Below are 15,520 nucleotides of genomic sequence, written 5' to 3'. Positions count from 1 at the left end.
GAGAAACACTTTTGAATATTCAACACCATTATACTAGGAAGAAGGCATCCAACTCTCTCCTCTTGAACTTCTGGCTAAAATTATATGAGAAAATTATTTCTAACACAACCGACACAATGGTTTCCCACCCATTCGAGGCATAAGGAAAGAAGGGAAACTAAAACTCAATCTCATCTTTTGCAGATAAGTAATAAGCAAAGGAGAAAACTCAGAGGATATGCATATCAGCAGAGACAAGACAATAAAAAGATAAAAAACAAAAAAGTAGTAGGAGTGGATAAAGAGACCAAGGTAAGTTTCCATATCCCAACCCTTCCTGTCCTAACACCCCTATAATGTATAAACACAATGCTATCTAGTTATTTACTTCGATCATCAGAACAGACCACTAAAATATCTCAAAACACAAGACACATTCTGGGGAAAACAATTTACAATCTTTGCAAATGACTAGGCTAAGGTCCAACGGCTGCAAAAGTCAGTGTGATGAAATAAAGCCATTCACTTCTCCAACCTGCAGCATATTTTGGGGTAGGGAATAGACCTTTGAAAGTAACTGATGCTTAACTTAAGTTGAGGAAAAAATAAGTTATCCCCTTGCTCAACTATAGACTATATTCCAACTTAAAAAAACAAAACCAAGTAAAACATACAAAATCATCTTTTTCAAGAAAGAAAGAGAATGAGAAAGAGGGTAGGGGAAAAACAGCATCTGTTTTTTTTATAAAAAAAAAAAGGATAGGGTGGAGTGGGAGATTTAGGGGGAAAAAACGTGAAATAATTATTCATTTACAAGCTGACAATCTTCCTGGACTCCCCATGACACAGCACTAGAAACAAGACCTCCTCAGAAGCCAAAATCAAATACAGTTTGTATGGAACTCCATTTGTATCAGTTTTCTATTCAAATATTTGTAGTTATAGACAGTTGTGAGTTGACAAGTGGTACTGGGAACTGAACCTAGGTTCTATACAAGAGCAGCAAGTGCTCTTAACCACTGAACACCTCCAGCCCCTCAAATATTATTTTCTCTACTGTCATTGAGACTTGGAAAAAGATTAGCAATAATAAATTATGTGTGGAGTAACTTTTCAACACTCTTTTGGCCTTGATCCAGACATAGTGCTAAGATCCTGAAAGAAACAATCAGTGCTCTAGACATACTCTGTTTAAGCTTCCTTTGGACAACTGGACAGCCCAAGATTACCACTCCATTCTGTTAAATTTTGTAACAATGCCATCAAAGGGCAACTATGTCAATAAATGTGTTTCCAAAACAAAACAGCACACAAAGAAACAAAACACCAACAACGAAAATGTCATTTAAACAACCAGTCAGCTAACATTAAGTCATTTGCAAAAATCTACAGGATACAATGAAACTATTGACCATTCCTGGTAAAGATCATACAACACAGTTATTTCTTGCTTTTATTTTCATCCTAGATGTTTGCTAAGAAATATTTTGGATTTTCAGAAATGCAATAAATATGCTTAAAGTAGCAATCAATGGCCAAAGTTACAAAATTAACCAAAAAGCCCAACAGATTCAAATATAATCTTGGCATCTTAGGCATTAGATGCCCCAAGAAAGGCAATTCAAAACAGAAGAGATCAGGTCTTATATATAATACCCTCAAAACATTAACTACTTACCACTTAGCTGAGTAAGGCTTTTTTCCTGAGAAAGATGCTATAAGTTTATCAATCTATTGCTAATAGCACCTTTATTCTATGTGATTGTTGGTTCTTGACACCCTAGAATCACTGAGAAGAGTGTCTCAATAAGGGGCTGTCCACACAGGTTTTGCCTATGGGCATATTTGTGTGTGTGTGTGTGTGTGGGGGGGTGTCTTAATTAATGTAGAAGACCTAGCCCATGATGGGTAGCACCATTCCCTAGGCAGGGTGTCCTGAACTGTGTAACCGTGGAGAAATCAAGCTGAACACATGCAAGAAAGTGAGCATGCATGTGTTTCTTTCTGTTCATGCCTGTGGATGTGATTAGCTGTTTAAGTTCCTGCCTTGACTTCTCCACAATAATGAAATTTAACCTCGACTTGAAAACTAAAATAAATTCCTTTTACCCTAATTTGCTTTTTCTTCAGTTATATTATCAGAGCAACAGAAGTAAAACTGAACACTTATTAAATTTGCGATTTCTGAGAAAGAATTTTCTTTTTATCTATACACTGTACAGATTATATGTAGTTATGAAAAAAGAAGGAAAGGAACTGTTCTACATTTTATATGCTCTATCTCAAACCACACACCACGTCTTGAGAAAGCATGTTCATGTGAATGAAAGCATTGGAGAAGTCTACTCAATAGAAATTTGCTTAGCAGTCCTCAGGGCAAGTTACCACTATTCAGCATATGTTAACAACTGCAGAGGACCACACCACCTCTCCATTGATGCAACTTGATTTTCTTGATTCCCTCTTTTAGGTTCAAAGGCCCAGAAGTCATCATCCGGCTCAGCAAAGTACACTATCAACATTCCTACTTCTAGAAAGCAGAGATTGGAATGCTGGGCACATAACCATCAATCAGGAGACCAAGGTAAGCAAAGAAAGGCCACCAGAAGAGAACACAGCTGGGAGAATTGAAATGCTACCATGTCCCAGTGACATCTGTAAAAGACAGTAAGACCTGGAGAAAGAGGAATCCTAACAACTAAAATGCCTCTGAGAGGCTACTACCATTAATACGGATGTGGGGGAAGGGAGCAGCTGGCCATTCTCAAAAAGGAAAATATGCCTGGCATTCAGAAATACTGGATTGGAAAGGGGCACCATCTGAGCCTTTTCCTTATCATTAACAGCTGGCCCTGAGCTCAATCATAACAATTAACTCCTTGATTTCAAGATCTTTACAATAAGATGAAAATAATTGATATTTGAAAAGAAGTTAGTGATATGTAAGACTATAGAAACTATTGTGCTTACTGAGTTTTGTTTTGATTTTGGAGGAAAAAAAGAAGTGAACATGCTAAAATAGAAAAACAGGTAAATCCAGCTGCCAGAGCTCAGCCTGCTCTGAAGAAATTTGGGGCACTATCCATGCAGGTAAGAAATAATCAGGATGACAAGGTGGGGAAAAAACAGCAGCAAGTCAGGGTCCCATTGGCTTCTGCCTGTCCTGACTGGCAAAAGCAGCAAGCAAAGCCTCAAACCGATTCTCTGACAGGGCCCAACGCCTCTGCAGCACCCCCGTGTAATTACACACTTGAGTGACTGGACTCTGAAGAAAATTGAAGGCCTGAGCTCCGAACAGCTGCCATTTTCTCTCTCCATCACACCAGCGTGATTACTTGAGAAATGAACAGCCCCGGCTCAAAGCTACTCCAGAATTCTCAGAGGAAATATGGCTCCGTGTTCCAATAATGAGATTCTTAAGGCAAGCGTTACTTACAATCACTCCGCAAAAGGAGCGAGCCGAGCCCCTATATCTTACAAATTAGAATTTAAGAAACCCAGCGACAGTCCTGGACGATCATTACTCTTCTCCTGCTCCAAGGATTCTGGGCTTTGGTCTATTTTTAGTGCAGAAACTGTTAAGTTCTTAAAAAGGTAATCATAATAAGATGAAAAATTTGCCATAATTAGCTTCCTATAAAGGCAAATTCCAGCCCCATTTTGGTCCATACTGACAGATCCTTCTACTTTCTAATCATTACCCTTTTCTGCTAGAGAGTCTTGACTTTCTCCAAGTGAGAATTAACAATCCTTGCATTAAAATTTGAAAAGAAAGTAGGATTTCTGAGGGAAAATAAACAGTAAGTTGCTATAGATTATAAACTCTTTGCAGAATGCTACCTCATGGGAAAGTTAAAGCAGTTCTTTATACTGCAATACTTCTGCCCATCTCAATGGCCTGGTTTCCTCACCAGGCAGCCATTCCAGGGTAGCAAAGGTAATGAATTCTCCCTATAACGACATGTTTTTAGAAGTGGCTACCTAAAAAATGCTATATCTGATAGAACCAACCAGTGAGGCAGATGGCTGAGTGAGTGGCAATACTGTCAACAAGAGACATGAGGAAGACAATTTCCTTTCATTCTGAGGGATTACAAAAAATGGCAGTGAAGATTTACAAGGGGTTTTCCCTTCCATGAAGAAATGATGGAATTAAAAGTATCAAGAATGTTCATCCCACAAAGCTGGGAAAGGGAGCTCAGGGATTGGACTTCAGTCCCTAGCAAGGCAAATATGCAGTTCCTCTCCTCACGGCTGTGGAGAAGGACCTCTAAAAGAAGCCCTATTGTTCTCAAACACTCCACACTTGCTCAGCCAGGAAGAACTGAGAGCGGAGAACTCAAAAACAACATGAAAACCCTCAGCTCTGCAAACTTCTACCAGTGTCAAATGTATCTCATTCCAACTCACAGTTGCCAGTTTTATTCCTCCTCCCATTTCCTATTAGTTCTTGTGTTAATCAGGTATGGGCACAAAAGAACTGATTCACTGCAACATGTTATCTTGAGCATAGATTTTCATGTAAATCAAAAACGAAAGGCCAGAGATGCTGCTGAATACATTTAACTGTTTTTTTTTTTTTTTTTTTTTTTTTTGACCGGACAGTACTAAATTTCTCACATTTTATTTAAGTTTCTGACATGTGTGAGAGCCAGTGCTTGCATTGCTGGATGGAAACAAGACTTAAAGTGCAGCCACATTCGTTAGAGGAAACTATCTTAGAGGCTGCTGTCCCATTGACAACAGAAACTGGGAAGGGTCAGGCATTTCTAAGTAGAGTTAAGAGAGCTAAGTTCCTGTACACATCTTACACAAAACAACCCCTTCCTAACTGTCATGCACTGCTTCAGATCCAGCAACTGCTAATCTGTAGCCTAAGCTCAACTTACCATAATTATAAAAAGACAGCAGCTTGTTTTCAGATACAGACACAAACACACACACACACACACACACACACACACACACACACACACACACACACACACACACCATTTTGCATAACATCAACAAGCAAGTTCTGGAAACAGCAAAAACAACAAACATGATACTCACAATAAGCATTGTGACCAGAAGATTCTTTTTGGTGACCTGAGCGTGGGAGAAGATGTAGTTCAGAACAGTATTCATGTCACTTTTGTTCTCTTCCCGAAGGGCAAACACACATTTGTCGTAGTGGCCTGTAAATGGTAAAGAAAACTGGTCTTCACCATGTGTACATGAGGCCTCATCTTTACATGCTATTGGTTGTTTCTTAATGCCTGTAACTTACTTAATAAGCATTAAGAAGAAATACCTTATGGTTTTTTTATTTTTTTGTGGGGGTGGGGGGTATAGGGGGGTGTAGGTTTAGACAGAGCTAGCATGTGGGCCATAAAAGCAGCACTAGACCAGGAGTCATGAGAAGCCATGCATAAAACTGAGTTCAAGGTCTAGCTCTATTAACAATTCACTATGCCAATCATTTGACCTCTCTGGGTCTTGATTTTATTTTAAAAATTAAAAAGGAGGGGGATATGCTTTTAAAATAAAGGTGGGAAGGGTGTGACTCCAATTCCATTTTTTTCTCTTCATGATCTTATCCATTCTCCTGGAATAATTTCCTTAAAAAACAAAGTTCTGGTGCTTAAAAATAAATGTCAAGGGGTTGGGAAGATGCTCAGCAGGTACAGTGCTGCCTTACAAGAACCAGTATGACCTTACAAGAACCGAGTATGACCCTAAGACCCACATAAAAATGTCCAGCATTGTGGGATTACATGTTTGTAATCCCAGAGATGGATAGGCAGAAAAATCTCTAGGACTTGCTGGACAGCCAGTTTAATCTAATTGGTTAGCTCCAGGCCAAGGAGAGAGCTTATATCAAAATAAGTGGATGACATTTCTGACCAACAGTTGTCTTCACACCTATACAGTTACACACACCCACACAGAGGAACAGGCACACATGTAGGGGCACATGCATATATTATACATTAACAAAATAAATGTTGAAACCATTAACCCTGACAATCTTGGAAGTCTACTCCAGCTTGAGCCTCTGGTTTCACACCTGACTCATTGAGAATGTTTCATTATATCTGCTAAGAACTATTTTAGCTCAAGAAATAAAACTTAACAATATTCATGAGTGTGTGCTATACTGGGAGTCAATATTCCCACTGTAAGTCAAGAAAAAAAGCAAGCAATGGCCAGGAATTCCAAATCCAAACCACAGCATACGTAATGGGAGCCTCACATGTGCCAAAAGGCTATAGGGAGTACAGGTCTGCCTGCTTCTGTAAGGCACCACAGGCAGGAGAATGTGGGGCAGAAAAGCTGTGTCTGCAAAAGAAACAAGCCTCCAGCATACTTGTGTATGTATCTGCAATAGAGCATAAGTGATACATGTGTCTTTAGAAAATAGCTTGGCTCTAAATTAAATTTCCAAGTAAGGAAAAATTAGGGTTTGCATATTTGTGGGCCAGAATTTTATGAAATAATAGGAAAGGATTATTGCCCTATTTAGATTCTGTGTTAAACTACAAATTAATATAGTGATGTTTAAAATCACTTTAATCCCAGCATTTGGGAGGCAGAAATAGGAGGATCTCTGTGAGTTCGAGGCCAGCCAGGTCTACAGAGTGACTTCCAGGACAGGCTCCAAAGAAATACAGAAAAACCCTGTCTCAAAAAAAACAAAACAAAAAAAACACAAAACAAACAAAAACAAAAAAACATATCACTGTGTTTTCCTACAATAACAATTGACCAGGGAAATCCTAACTTATCTGTTTTAAATACCAGAAATGAACATAAATAGTATTTTTCAAAATGAAACTAGTATGTTTGAGGCTAGAAAACAGCCAATCAAATTAAAGATTGAATTTTGATAAAATAGAAAATGTTTAAAAATTGGTTGCCCTTAGACTAGAGATGTAGCTAAATGGTAAGAGTACTCACTGAACATGTTCAATCTCCAGCACTGCCTTAAAAAAAGTGGTTGTCCTGTATTTCTTCTACTGAGACACAGCTTTGCAGTGACAAAAGAAATACATCTGGGCAACAGTAATTATTAGGAGCAAGGGAAGTAAAAATATATTTACCTGAAGTGAGGGGTCACAGTAACAAAAACCAAACAGTAACAAGTAATCACTTTAAAAATAACTACTAGTTGTGATGGACAAAAGAGGATGTGGGAAGATGGTTCAGTGGTTAAAAGCACTTACTGTTCTTGCAGAGAACCCTAGTTCAGTTCCCAGGACATGTCATATCTGGTGGCTAACAACCATCTATAATTCCAAGTGATCTAATACCCTCTTGTAGCTCCCATGGGGCACTACTCATGTGTACAACCTCCCCTTTACAAATATACACATAATTAAAAATAAATGCTTTAAAAAAAAAAAAAAGGAGGGGAGGAGGAGTCCCAGTGAGGACCCATTATCGTATCGTAACAGAAGCCAAAAAACCTCAAACCCAGACCAATGATTCATTGCAATGAACACTTGGGTGTAATGCTGCATCAACTAAAATGTATACTGTGTGACTCACTGTGTCACACTACAGCCTCCCACATAACAATGAGATTTTTTTTTCTCAATGAGATTTGTTTTTCTCTCTTTTAAATTTTATTTTATTTTGGGGGAGATATTGCAAGGACAGAGGGTAGATACAAAGGGTCAGGTAGATGAATGGGATTGGAATGCATGATGTGAAATTCACAAAGAATCAATAAAATTTATCTTAAAAAAACAGAATACAGGAGCAAGAGATGGATTTGGTGGTTAAGCATACTGGCTGCGCTTCCAGATGCCTGGGTTTGACTCCCAGCACCAACACAACAGGTCACAACCATGTGAAACTTCAGTTCCAGGGGTAATAGGACACCCACTTCTGGCCTCCTCATGCATCAGGCATGTATATGGTACACAGACATACATTTAGGCAAAACACCCATACACATAAAATAAAATCTTTTTAAAAAAATTATTTTATGTGTATGGGTGTTTTGACTGCATAGGTTTGTATACTATATGCATGCAAAGCCATCAGAGACCAGGAGAGGGCTGCCATGAGAATGCTGGGAATTGAACCCAGCATCTCTGGAAAAGCAGCCAATGTGCTTAACCACCAGGTAGTGTCTGTATTGTATTCTTCTTTTTAAACATTTAGTTTTTATAAGCTATCCAGAAAAACAAAACCCTTAAACACATAAATTATATACTAAAACTTTAAATGAATAAATACCCATGTACTATTTTAAATGAATAAATACCTATGTGCTATTTCAATTTTGTCGTTGTTGTTTTGTTTTAAAGACATGTTTCTCTACATAGTCCTGGCTGTCCAGGAACTCACCCTGTAGAGCAGACTGGCCTCAAACTCAGAGATCTGCGTGCCTCTGCCTCCCAAGTTCTGGGATTAGAGATGTGAGCCACCACTGCCCAGTTCTGAAAGTGTGTGTATGTATGTATGTATGTAATGTATGTATGTATGCTTTATATATACATGCATATGTCTATATAAAATTGAGCCTGTCATGGGAAACCAAAAAAAAAAAAAAGAGAGAGAATTAACATTATGTACATATGTACCACAAATATGCAGGCACTCAGCATGGACAGAAGAGGTGTGGGATCCTCTGGAACTAGAGTTACAGATGATTGTGAGCTCTGCAGTAAATGTTCTTACTGATGAACTATCTTTCCAGTTGTAATCCCCTAACACCACCACCACTACTCCTCCTCCCCCATTTTTTTAATAGGCATGTTCTCAGTATTATGGTCCAATGCTGGGCTTGAATTTGGCAAACTTCCTGCCTCAGTTTCCAAGTGCTAGAAGCACCAGCCACCCCACTTACCTTAAGAGTTACTAAAACTTAACAATACATTTAGTACCTTTTAATATCCCTATCTGCCATGTGTTCTTCAAAAACAATTAAAGCTGATTTTTATATTAATAATTATTTTACTTTCTTTACGTTTGTCAACAATATATTTAGCTTACTTTTTCCCCTGGTTCTGAACTTGATAAAATAGTACCATACTATGTACTGATTCATTTGTTTATATGTGTTTCTAGGAATCATGTATTTTCAGTGCTATATAATATTCTACTGTAGGAATATCTCAGAAATCAAAAACCCATTCTATTTTTTTTTTGTTTTGTTTTGTTTTTTGCTATAATGAATAGTAGTGGCACAAAATGGTCCTTATATCTTAGAGTAAGATTACTAGGCTAAAAAGTCAACTTTATGAAAGCGTTATTAGGTATGGACATGCTGTTTTCTGAACCAATCACGCCATTTGCACTTTCACTCCCAAGGGCAGTATTAGATAATAATGTGATTGTAAAATCTGTGATTTGGGCTCCTACTTCTGTAGTTGGTAATGGGAGCGAGCATTTTCTTGAAGTTTATGGATTATTTGTGCTTCCTCTTCTGTGAAATATCTTTTTCTCTCTCTTGCCAATTTTTCTATTCGATTGCCTTTTACGTACTAGTACTAATTCTGTCGTAGGTATAAATTTTATAAATAGCTTCTCTCACTTTGTAGCCTGTGTTCTCGATTTCTGAACAGTACATGGGATGAATAGAAGGTCCTGAGCAGACAGAATTAATGAGTTGTTTCCTTTATAGTATGCACTTCCTGTTTGTAGTATGATAAACTCTTCTCTCTCCTGAGGTCATAAGGATATCCTAAAATTTTAAAATTTTGCCTCTTTGATAAATGTTTAAGTCTTTTTTAATTCACTTGAAATTGGTTTTGAGTGTATGAAATGAAATGTGGATGCCTGGTTCATCACCTTGGTTTTGTTTAATTGGTGTTTTATCCTTTCCTCATGATCACAATGCCTGCTCTATCATGAAATGATTCACATGCATATGGATCTACTTCTGGGTAACTATGTTTCTTTCATCTATAACTCTGTCCTTTCACAAATGTCATAGCTGTTTAATTAATATGGCTTTATAGTAAATCTTGTTATCTCATCCAGCAAATATTTTTTTTACCTTCTATTTCTTTAGAATTTACCTTGTTGTTTGAAATAGGTAGCCCTAGAGCTTGCTGTATAGACCAGGCTGGGCTTGAACGTAGAATAATCCTTCTTTCTGTCTTCTGAGTGCTGGGATTATAGCTACACACACTTTGGAATTACCTTGGCTGTTGCCAGAATTTTGTGTAAATTTTAGAATTAGCTTGACAAGTTTCACAAAGATACCTAAAAGGTATCTTTGGACAGTCAACAGATTGACAAAGTGAATTTAGGGAGAATCGATACCTTAGTAACAGCATCTATTCTTGATATTTACCTAGATATTCTTTATTATTGTTCATTCATTGGGATTTCTTCCAGAAGAGGACTGCATGTTTTTATTGTATTTGTGCCTTTATATTTTATGGGTTTTAACTGAGATTTTAAATGGTATATTTTTCAAAACTGTTTTTCTAAACAATTGCTGTAAAGAGGTCTTTTCTCGCTGGACCTGATGGCACATGCCTTGAATCCCAATTGGCACTTAGGAGGCAGAGGCAGAGGCAGAGGCAGAGGCAGAGGCAGAGGCAGAGGCAGAAGGATCTCTATGAATTCATGGCAAGCCTGGTGTTGAGAGCAAGTGGCAGACAGGGCAGAGCTAAAGAATGAGACCATGTCTCAAAAATAAATAAGTAAACATTTAAAACAAAATTTTTTCTGTAGTGTTGAGGACTGAACCCAAGAACTCATGCTTTAGCCAAGTGCTCTAGTCTGGAGCTACACCCCAGGTGCAACTGGATATTATATTTTAATTTTTTTTCTATTTTAGTTTTTTGAGAGAGGGTTTCTCTGTGTAACCCTGGCTGTCTTAGAACTCACTCTGTAGACAAGGCTGCCTCGAACTCACAGAGATCCCCCTGCCTCTACCTCCTGAGTGCTGAAATTAAAGGCCTGCGACAACATGCTTGCATGCAACTGAATTTGCTGTGTTAATTTGTTTGTTTGTTTGTTTGTTTGAATCAGATCCTGCCTCTGCCTCCCAAATAAAGGCACTCAACCACTAATCCCTGCAAGTTTGACTTTGATACTTAGAAATTTTGTTTCATTTTAAATAATTTAGTAATAAACTTGGAGGTTCTTTGAGTGTTCCAAGTAAACACTGAATTTCTTGGTGGCCAATCTTAATTACCACAAGTCCCCCAACCTTTTCATTTTCTGAGACAGGGTATCCTGTAGCCAAGGCTGGCCTTAAACTCCTGATACGCCTCTGACTCTCTTTCACAAGTTCTAGGATTTTGGGGGAAAGCCTTCATGTTCTGATTTCTTAAATCCATTTCTTACCTTACTATAATAGCAAAGATACCCAACATGATGCTGAATGGACACAGTGATAACCACTGCATTTTTCTTAAAGTGGATGTTTTGAACATGTTACCATTAATGCATTGCATATCATGTGAAATGTTTGTGGGTGCTCTTAAGTTTAAATGTTGCATTTCAGGAGTAAGAATGTAGCTTAGTGATTTATCCCCAGCACAGGAGTAGAGGTGGGGGCACACCAACAAGCAAAAGTATCATTTCATTCCACAGTGAACTTTGTCCAATGTTTTTTTTCCCAACATCTTAAGATGATGACCCTGTTTATTCTTTCTTATTCTACCAGTGTACGATAAATTACATTGACTGCCCCTAAATTCATCAACCTTGCTTTTTTTTGTTTTGTTTTGTTTTTGTATTTGTATTTTTCAGAAACAGGGTTTCTCTGTGTAGCTCTGGAGCCTATCCTGGCCCTCGCTCTGTAGACCAGGCTGGCCTCGAACTCACAGAGATCCCCCTGTCTCTGCCTCCGGAGTACTGAGATTAAAGGTGTGCGCCACCAACGCCTGGCTTCAACCTTGCTTTAACAGGCATAAAACCAACTTGCTTTAGCTTGCTAATATCACATGGAGGATTTAACTGGTTGTGAAGGGTAGAGACATCCAGAGAAGCAGAGGAAAAGAGAATTTGGTGTTACACTGCCATCTTGTGGCAGGATGCCATAAATAGCAGTATGTAGCTTTAAAATCTTAACCAAGGTATTTCACTCTTAAAGACTATCCATCATTTAGTGAAGCTCTTCAGAGAAAGCCAGGGATAAATTCCACCTAAATGACACACTAAAAAGTAGTGGAGATTTTAAGCTTTTCCCATATGCCTGTGGTTCAACTCTTGGATTAGCTGCTGAGAGGCAAGCTCTTCAGACAGGGAATTTCAATTTCAGACTGGTCATGACTCAACCAGCTCTCACCATACAAGGTCAAGAAGATGTCAACAGGGAATGTTAATCTCTCGAAGAACATCTCAACCCTTACCCAGAGGCAGACTGGAGTTCTGCTATGTTATGTTAGTTTTCTTTTTCATACTGGTAGGGTACGGAGGTGATAGTTTTTCAGGGAAGTAGTGAGAAGAAAAGTTTGTTAATGGGATGTGTTAGTAACAGGATGAATCAGATCTACAAACTTCCATACAGAATCCTCAGGATGAAGCTTACCATTCTGGAACTGTGTTTCTACACGCAGATACTGTCGGAGCAGGTCCATCACCACAGCCTTCATGTGGCCACGGATGCCACTTCGGTACCTATGAATCAGGGCAGACCAACACTATTTAATAAACCCAGAGGCCAAATTTACTTTCTAGGCTTTCCCCTTAACTGCTTTCCCTCTGAATATAGGACAGGCTTCTGACTTGTATTTTCATGTTGAAAATTCAATCACTCAAACATATTAACTTAAGTTCTGAGCTGAAAAGTAACTCCAGTACATAAGAAATCTTTTCAAAAGGAAAAGCAGAAAAGGAAAATAAAGACCACTCCTTATACCCCACATTTCATATCCTTATCTAATAACACCCAAAATTAGCTCCTACTACTGATCAGAAGTCTTCAGCTTAAGCATCTTAAACCTGAAAATGCTCTGAATCGCTTTTCAGTTCAATACCTGGATCCATAAAATATAAACAATAATCACATTGGAGTGTAATATTGTAAAACATAAACAATAATCACTAGGAGAAAAATTAGGATCTTTTTCAAAACAGCAAATAAAAAGAAAACAATAGGATTTGGAGACTATCATAACTGACAGAATATTATGAAAACAGGAGAAATATTAAATGAGTTAGGTCACAATTCGAAGACAGTAAAAAGATACAAGTCACTTTCTGAGAGATAAAGTTGTTCCTTCTCTGTTAAAGTCAGACTTGAAGTAAATCTTTATGCCCAATTGAAAGTAAAGATGGCAAGAGACTCTGGAGACCCACATGACTAACCTCTGTACCAGCTGGACAATGCTCTGGGTGTTCATGAAGAAGACTTCCCGCTCAGATTTCCGATTCAGGGTAGCTGCATGACTATCTAGGATGTTGGCAATCTAAGGAAAAAGAAGTAAGAAAAATGAAGCCTTTCCTGCCAAAGGAACCCAATGCATGTTCTTCCGCATCATCATCCCTACCAAAGAGCCTTTTTGGTTAAAACATGGTAATCCCTATCTTTGATATACTGTCAGCAGTAGGAAGTTACTAGAACTTTAGAAGCTTACTAAATAATCAAGCGATTTCTAACTGTTTTCACCCTTTCCCAGGTAGACTAATGACTGCATCACAGAACTACATGTATCCAGAAACTGTGATGAGCAAAAGCTGTCGAAGGTCAAAATCCACACCTTACACTTGATCACTTACTTGCCCAGCTTTACTCCCCATCAACCCTACATTACAGCAAAGGATAAGTAAGGATGCTGACGAGGTAGCCAGAGTGTCAGACAAACAGATTAGCAATACCCTTCATGTCAATCTTACAGAAACACCTCTAACTAGGGACTCGCCCTGAAAGCAAAGTGATATGGAATACACAGCCAAAGCACACTTTCCTCACAGAGCATATTTTATATTTTAACATATAGTGCTTCCTTATTGGGCTCATATCCTGAGGTAGTTTTGTGAAGAATTCAATCCTTACAGTGGTAAAATCACAGACAGTAAGGAAGAGCCAAACAGGTCTCCTAGAGCATGAACTCCAGTGGCAGCAAGCGGGAAATAATGACAATGTTACCCCATAAATACCTGTTGGCTGGGAAACTGACAGAGGACTGATGTGATGTTGCTAGCATACTGAGCCATTTCTTTCTTAATAGACTTCTCCACATTGAGGGGTATACGGCCAGAAACACTGGTCATGATATCCTGCAACTCTAGAAGAGGCAGGGAGGGATCTCTGAGAGTTTTCATCAATCGTTCTACCCAGTCTTTTACCTGAAAAGAGAGAAATAATCAAATGGGATACAAGGTCAACATAATTCCCAAAATAAAATGTACATCGGAATCTACTGTACTACAGTGCTCATGCTTACTCTAGATTTATTTATTTTAAGTGCATGAAAGTGCATCACATGAGTGCCTGGGAGTTACAGATGGTTCCCGAACCACCATGTGAATGCTGGGAATCCATCTTCTTCCAGAAGAACAAGTGATGTTAACCCTGAGCCTTCTCTCCAACCCCCAGTGCTTACTTTAAAACTACAGCATAAACATCAAACACTGACCCAGTCTATAGTTCAAAAAGAAATAATCCCCATTGTGGTGTATGATTTTAATCCTAGGATTTGGGAGGCAGAGGTGGACAGATGTCTGTGAGTTCAAGTTTGAGGCCAGCTTGCTCTACATAGCAGTGAGTTCCAGGACAACTAGGGCTACATAGAGAAACCCTGTCTCAAAAAAACAAAAACAAAAAACAAAAACAAACAAATAAAAAAGAAAACCTTCAAGTCCAACAACAAAAGGTGGAAAGGTCAAACCACGTATCCTCTTAAAAAAAAATTCATGAGCTGAGGATATACATCAGTGGTACAGCATTTGCATAGCATGCTCTATGTCTTGGGTTTGATCCCCACCAAAAAGAGGGTGGGGTGGAGGAATCGATATTAAAATATTCCTCCTGAGATGGTAAACTACTCTACAGAATCAATACATTTGTACATCCCTTCCCCAAGGGAGTGATTCATACCCTGCTGCTGAAGAAAGGATCTGGAAGGCAGTATCCACTCATCACATTGACCAGGTTATCCAGGACATAGTGGAACACCCGATGGAGCTTCTCACCTCTGAGAGCTGTGCTCTGGATCTTTGGCAGAATACCTGTGTGAAGCTCAGCCTGTGGATCACAAGAGATCATTATTGATTACCTTCTACTCCGAGCACTAATACCACTGCAATTCAGTCACCACCAAAACTGAGACATCCTTTCATGGTACTATCTGAAGAGAAGTCAGTGGAAGAAACACTATGAGAAAATGACAGAATCTCACTTTTATACTGGCTAATGCAAACTGTTGTTCCACAATACTATAGGCACAAATACAAAGCACAAAATCAGGAGGAAAAGTGATTAAGAAAAACTGACGATGGGTGGTGGTGGCGCACGCCTTTAAACCCAGCACTCTGGAGGCAGGGAAAGGCAGTTAGAGCCCAGCCTGGTCTACAAAGCAAGTTCCAGGATAGGTTCCAAAGCTACACAGAGAAACCCTGTCTCAGAGAGAGAGAGGGGGGG

General features: G+C 38.7%; 1 protein-coding gene across 1 annotated transcript in view; it reads right to left on the bottom strand.

Moving 5' to 3' along the window:
* Positions 1-15,520, bottom strand: part of Acaca (acetyl-CoA carboxylase alpha) — a 208,066-nt gene that overhangs the window by 125,134 nt on the left and 67,412 nt on the right. The window contains 5 exon segments of the mRNA NM_001292056.1: positions 5,035-5,159; positions 12,467-12,555; positions 13,246-13,346; positions 14,038-14,226; positions 14,978-15,124. Of these exon segments, the coding sequence (NP_001278985.1) occupies positions 5,035-5,159; positions 12,467-12,555; positions 13,246-13,346; positions 14,038-14,226; positions 14,978-15,124 (651 nt within the window).

This window comes from Cricetulus griseus, chromosome 7 (genome assembly GCF_003668045.3).
Source record: "Cricetulus griseus strain 17A/GY chromosome 7, alternate assembly CriGri-PICRH-1.0, whole genome shotgun sequence".
In the NCBI taxonomy this organism is placed as follows: domain Eukaryota; kingdom Metazoa; phylum Chordata; class Mammalia; order Rodentia; family Cricetidae; genus Cricetulus; species Cricetulus griseus.
The sequence above is the reverse complement of the archived record's forward strand: the minus strand, read 5'-3'. Positions and strand labels throughout refer to the sequence as shown.